Here is a 6194-nt window from a genome sequence, read left to right as displayed (position 1 = left end):
GAGATAGAATGTATGATCAGATATTGCCTAATAGACATAAGTATAATAACTATACTAATGATGACGGTTTTCTAAAGAAATTTCCATTTTCGGAAGGTTACTATTTATGGAAAACTTCCACTTATAGTAACTTTCCAATTATAAAAAGTCCGGGTTATAATCTTTAGCAAGACGTTGTACAACTTTGCTCAAACCTCGTTGCTATCAAGTAAGTCACTCTGATGATCTGTTGTTACCGGGCGCCCAGGACTCTTGGTCAGAATCTAAGTCTTGGCATTCGAGATCCACAAGCGGTTCCCATAATGGCAACAAGGACCACCCTAGGTCGTAAGTAGCGGTGAGGTTCGTATAAAGTGCACGTTATCTTTCGATTATAACTTTCACTTTAAGTTTAAGTCATAATCTATGTTTTTATTATATTTTATTTATTTATTAACGACTCATTATTTATTTTTAAATCATACTAAATCCTAAACTCTAAACCGTTCGTGTTAAAAACTCAATCTAAATTCTAAATCTAAACCCTAAACCCTAATATCTAAACCCTATAAACCCTAATATCTAAACCTAATATCTAAAACCTCAACATACGCTCGAAAGACACGATAATTGTTATATATTACTTCTTCGAGCGTTTTTCCGCCAAAATAAAAATTTTTATCACAAAGTGTCTTTATTGAATGTTCATATTTGCATCCAATCTATAATGTTCGTGAGCAAAATTTTTTAAAAAAAACGAAAAAAAAGTTTTGCTTCCTCCCGCTTCCCCCGATTAGTTACTTCCCCCTTAATCCTATATATATATATATATATATATATATATATATATATATATATATATATATATATATATATATATATATATATATATATATATATATATATATATATATATATATATATATAATTTATAACTTATAATTTATAAATTTTGATGTTAGAAATATCACCACCCTCTATAATAGTCTTGCTATCATGCTGTGTTTTTTAAGATATAAAGAAGCATTCCTAATGACGTTAATTATACTTGTAAAATATCAAAAAGTAGGAAGTCAATGATGGGATCAAAAAGACTAAATCCAGCCGCCATGTAACAAAACCTTTTTATGTATTTTAACTAGTCCTAACATCCTAACACTACCTTTTAAATGCTCGTGTATAATCCAAATATACAAATACAATAATTTGTTTTATATACGTAACAAACGAATCACACAAGAATTAAAAATATGATAGAACTTAACATATATTAAGGCGGTTAAATGAAGTTATTTTCTAAAAATGATTCACTATTTTTAACGTACAAACAATTAAAAAATATATTCAAATTTCTTTAATAAGTTAATAACAGCTTATAATTAAGTGATGTCATTTTAGAAAAGTAAAGTTCATGAAACAATTACTGGGGCAGATGTTAAAAAACCAAAGTTGAAGGGGGAAGAATTGCACATTTTAGGTTTTACCTCCACAAACTCAAATGTGATTGCTCGTCCCAGTCATATCAAACCGCCGCAAACCTCCAATCAATCCTCCGGCGAACGGCAGCGTATCCGCCGGCAACTCCTGTATCTCTATACGGTCAGTGACTTCATCGAATAACTTTTATTTTCTCTACGGATGCGAACAAAACTGTAATTACATTAAATTATTGACAAATTGTTCCTACAAATATGAATCATATCACACTTTGTATCTTAAATCTGAAATCAATGTGCATAGGAAAGATGAAATCACTATTTTCAATTTCTAATTGAGAAATTATCAGGCTATTCTTTCAATTCAAATTCAAATATGAATTGTAACACACTTTTTTTTTTTTTTTTTTTTTGAAGTTTGACTCTTAGGCAAAACCCTAATAATAAACAATTTTTTGTTTAACATTGGATTTGTATTAGGCTGCTTAAATCAGGATTGAAATTTTTGGCTTCTCAAATTTTGAAGTTTTGGTAAAGTATGTGAATTTGTGCTTTCCAATTGAAAATAAAAGTTTGTGAATGTTTTGTGTTTTGATTGGTAGAATTCGAATCAGGTCTCAGAAACGATGGGGTCCGGTGAAGCGTTGAAAGCTGCAAAGGTGTATAGAGAGTTGATGAAAGCAGTGAAGAAACACATAGGGAAAGAAGAACATAAAACACATTTTGTTGACTTTATAAAGTCAGAGTTTAGGAAAAATGGTGATCAGATAGAGACATCGTCGATCCAGCACAAGATAAAACTTGCCCGTGAGTATACTTACATGTTAAACAGTGTCCATCATCATCAGGTATAGATTTGTTGTTTTATTTGAATGAATTTAATGTTTGTACGTTGTGTGCTAATCTTACATTAGCATGTTGCTAGGTAATACTCCTTTCGTCATATATAATTGCAGATTATAAACAATTTCAAATGGTTGTTTGTACTTAAAATTACTGGTAATTTGATGAGGACTTTGCTGAAAAACGGCGTAGTAACGTTAAAAACGACAATAGTGTTATGAACTTCAAAATACTTCATGTGCCAATAAATGTATGCCTCAAAAATTGTTTGTTGAATATAGTAGAATGAGTGTAGAAAAAAGGAGATGACATATGGTGTGTGCAACTGAGAACTTTAGTGATGGTTGATGGTTGTAGTTCATATTATTTGATCAAGATTGACGCATGAAAGCAGTCGTTTTTAATGGGAAGTTTAAGATAAAAAGGTTGTAAAAATCGCTAATCGGGGATTGATCGGCTGGAACCTTGTAGGGATAACTTGGCCAAATCGGGGATTCATCGGATTGGACTTCTTATACATATAAATAATAAAGATTATATGTGTAAATATAGAAGTAAACATAAACATAAATGAAAATATTCACGAATATAAACTTTAATATAATTGTCTAGAAACATAAATATAATTGTTCAAATACTCCAAAATTCTGGTTTAAATTCATACTAAATTCTTGACCAACTTTGTCTTTGACTAATTTTGACTAAATCCGAGTTTGACTAATTTTGACTAAATCCAATTTTGACCAATTGACCGGTGTTGATTGCTTAATGGTTTTCCTGCTTCCTAGAAAGGTTTAATAGGGGATTAATCGTGTTTTTTACTTTTTTACAACCATGTAGATAAAAGCTGCAAACCCATTCATCTCACAATCCATTAAGAAGAGAAACATTGCTAACCTAGTACTCTTATAACGTACAATTACAGGTTTTGTGTCTGTTTCTCGTGTGTAATTGGTGTCAAATTCGAATGATCCATGTCTATTAATTTTAAGTAGAAAGAATATTGTGATGCTGACCTCACTTTGAATTTGGATTTGGTTGTGATGATGTAGGACTTGCTATTTTCTTACAACATTGCAGTAGATAGATCTGAGGAAATGAAGAAAGTACTTGGAAAATCTGCGGCAAGTGTCGGTCTCCAGCTTCCTGAAGTTTATAAGCCTTGAAATTTGGTAGGTTATTATCCTTCTCAATGTTATTAGCACCCATTTCTTCTTGTGCTTCTTCGGCTTTCAATGGTATATGATAATAAATTTGTTTACATTTTGTCAGGGAATGTAGATTAACGCGGTCTGAATGTGTTCTTGTAGCATCGTCGACAATGATGACAATGCACGTTCACATCTATATAATAAATGGTGCTAACAACCACTTTTTGCATACAGGTGGGTGTGTTACACAATCTAAACTTGTAGTGAGGCTAATTGGTTGTAATGAATTGAGATTTTTTTATCTATTTTCTCATAGGCAATATGGAAATTAGGATCCTTTAGATGCTTGCAAGTTGCAATCTATCTAATCTGTCCAACATTGGAAGAGCTAGTATTATTGTTGAAAGAGATTAATGTTGTACGTTTTGTAGTTTTTACACCTATGTTTTTATGAAACTACTATTATCAATTGATAATAAACACAATGTTATTTGTTTTGTGAAAACAATACTATAAATACAATGTTATTTGTTTTGTGAAAATAAAATACATCTTTTTCATGAGTGCCCTAGTTCTGAAAACGAAGATGAACTTCAACAAGTGATTGAGAAGGAAGCAGATGTTTCTCCGGTATGAGTATTCATAGCACATTGTCCGCCCAAAACTAAAAAAAGAACCCTAATTTTTAGATCCGATTTTTTCATAGAGATTGGTTAGATCATTACCCAGTATTTGGATTGGAAACTTTCATCTGTTTATCTCAATTGCTCGATTTCAAAGACAGGTGAAAAAGAATACTGAAGCAGGTGTCAATGGTCAATTGAATAAAGGCTATTTGACTAAAAGGGATGCACCTAGTTCAAATAAGATGGAGGGTGGGAATTCTTCTTCTGATGGATCATATGCTTCAGTTTTGAAAGGAGATAATAAGACATGTCCTGCTGTTAAGAAACAGGTGTTGGAACGTGTGGTTTTGGAGAAACAAGACCTGCTTCATATCTCAAATCCTAATGAGGCTGCTGTACTTGTTAAAACTAAAGATGTTAATGCTCTCTCTAGTTTCAAACACATTGGAAGGGAAGAAGGATTCGAAGGATTGATAATCAATCATGTGGGAGGCTTATGGCTATGGTTACATTTTCTAACTTTGGACTCTTGTAACGCGTTTAAAAAGAATATGCATAAAGTGCTTGATACTGAACCAACAAAAGAACAGTCTCAAGGTGATTGCTTTATCCATAAAGAAAAACTTAGCGAGGATGACAGTTTAAGTAGGCCTCATGGGGTGGAGGGTTTTAAGCATCAAGGTTTTACCTCTAGCCCCCTTCATTCCAAATATGTGAGAAGTGGATCAAATAATAGTTATCATAGTAAACGAAAGGGTTTTAATAATGAGGATCTGAGGAAGCTTACAGAGGTTGGCAACAAATTGGGTATTATAATCAATCGTGACAGTGAGATGGTTCACAATTTGTTCAATCGGATTGGAATGGTGGATTAATGCGGGGTCATTTCTCTTAATATTAGAGGGTGTAAGCGGAAACAAATTTGGATAAAAAATATAAGAATCGAAAATAAAGTTATTTCGGATCGAAAACATGTGGGGAATAATACTGTTGACTTTGCTTGTACCCTTTCGAGAAGCAGTTCGGGTAGTATTATCCTTAATTACTAATGGATACTCAATATTTGGTCGTCTTGACCCCCACAAACAATCAAACGACATCTCAACCACCACCCCAAATTATCCTTAATTACTAATGGATACTCAATATTTGGTCGTCTTGACCCCCACAAACAATCAAACGACATCTCAACCACCACCCCAAATTTCCAGTTTACCCCTTCAGACTTTATGTAACAAATGTAACTTTTCAACATCATTTACAAGTTTTTCCCCCTTAATTAGGTTATTAAATGAAACTTCCAAAATAATTTATTTAATATATCTAACAAAACAAATTCACCCAAATTTTTTTACGGGACTTATCTTTATTTTTCTGACGAGAGTAGGTTTCTCCGTTATCAACGTTCAACTCCAAATAATTTTACGAACAACACACAATCAATTATATTTGAAACGGAGTTTCTTTCTTTTTTAAAAAAAAAGGAAAACATATATATAATAATTAAACCCAACATATTATAATGAGCAGATGGCTAGAGCAAATGGTAAGTTAATGACTGTTAAGTGTAATGTTTGATATATTGATTGATTGAATACCTTACATCATATGAAGGAATATATAGCCAAATAACCTAAGAGTTACAAATGGGCTAGGCCCAAGCAACATAATACATGAGCTAAGATAATGTGGCTAACTACTTTGTCTAACATCCCCCCGCAGTTGGAACGGGAGTGCGCCGAACGCTCAAACTGGAGCGAAACTCGTCAAATAATGCGAACGGGAGTCCTTTGGTGAAGATGTCCGCAAACTTATATCTGGACGGGACATGTAGAACCCGTACTTGTCCCTGGGCTACTAGGTCACGGACAAAGTGAATGTCGATCTCGATGTGCTTGGTACGCTGATGTTGAACCGGATTAGTGGAGAGGTAGACTGAGCCGACATTATCACAATATACCAGAGTAGCTGAAGTGAGAGGACAGTGTAGCTCACGTAGAAGGTTACGAATCCAACAAGTCTCGGCAACGGCATTGGCAACCCCACGATACTCTGCTTCGGCCCTGGAGCGAGAGGGCGTGTGTTGCCGCTTAGATGACCACGAGAGAAGGTTGTTGCCGAGAAAAACACAGTAGCCTGAGGTAGATCGTCTAGTGGTG

The 6194-nt window shown here is 33.6% G+C and overlaps 1 protein-coding gene across 4 annotated transcripts; it reads left to right on the top strand.

The window, feature by feature from the left end:
- Positions 1 to 1462: 1462 nt before the first annotated feature.
- On the top strand, positions 1463 to 3939 carry LOC139897549 (uncharacterized). Of its 4 annotated transcripts, none has more exons than XR_011776652.1 (5): positions 1463 to 1578; positions 2018 to 2263; positions 3311 to 3430; positions 3531 to 3643; positions 3726 to 3939. XR_011776652.1 is itself a non-coding variant. In XM_071880252.1 (5 exons), exons 3-4 carry the CDS (start codon positions 2042 to 2044, stop codon positions 3422 to 3424), a joined length of 336 nt encoding a protein of 111 aa, XP_071736353.1. In that variant the 5' UTR covers positions 1546 to 1578; positions 1896 to 1951; positions 2030 to 2041; the 3' UTR covers positions 3425 to 3430; positions 3531 to 3936. The 4 variants fall into 4 exon arrangements, 3 of the variants coding, with proteins under 3 accessions (XP_071736351.1, XP_071736352.1, XP_071736353.1); XM_071880252.1 differs by adding an exon at positions 1896 to 1951 and having other exon boundaries at positions 1546 to 1578; positions 2030 to 2263; positions 3531 to 3936; XM_071880250.1 differs by having other exon boundaries at positions 3531 to 3935.
- Positions 3940 to 6194: the final 2255 nt, after the last annotated feature.

This window comes from Rutidosis leptorrhynchoides, chromosome 3 (genome assembly GCF_046630445.1).
Source record: "Rutidosis leptorrhynchoides isolate AG116_Rl617_1_P2 chromosome 3, CSIRO_AGI_Rlap_v1, whole genome shotgun sequence".
Lineage (NCBI taxonomy): Eukaryota > Viridiplantae > Streptophyta > Magnoliopsida > Asterales > Asteraceae > Rutidosis > Rutidosis leptorrhynchoides.
This window is presented reverse-complemented; position numbering and strand designations above follow the sequence as displayed.

What these genes read in the sequence shown, in the direction of transcription:
- LOC139897549 (XM_071880251.1), top strand. Translation starts at nt 2,042, where the DNA reads ATGGGGTCCGGTGAAGCGTTGAAAGCTGCAAAGGTGTATAGAGAGTTG. An exon ending in ACAGTGTCCATCATCATCAG is followed by an intron (nt 2,264 to 3,310) that starts GTATAGATTTGT and finishes GTGATGATGTAG; the next exon opens with GACTTGCTATTTTCTTACAA.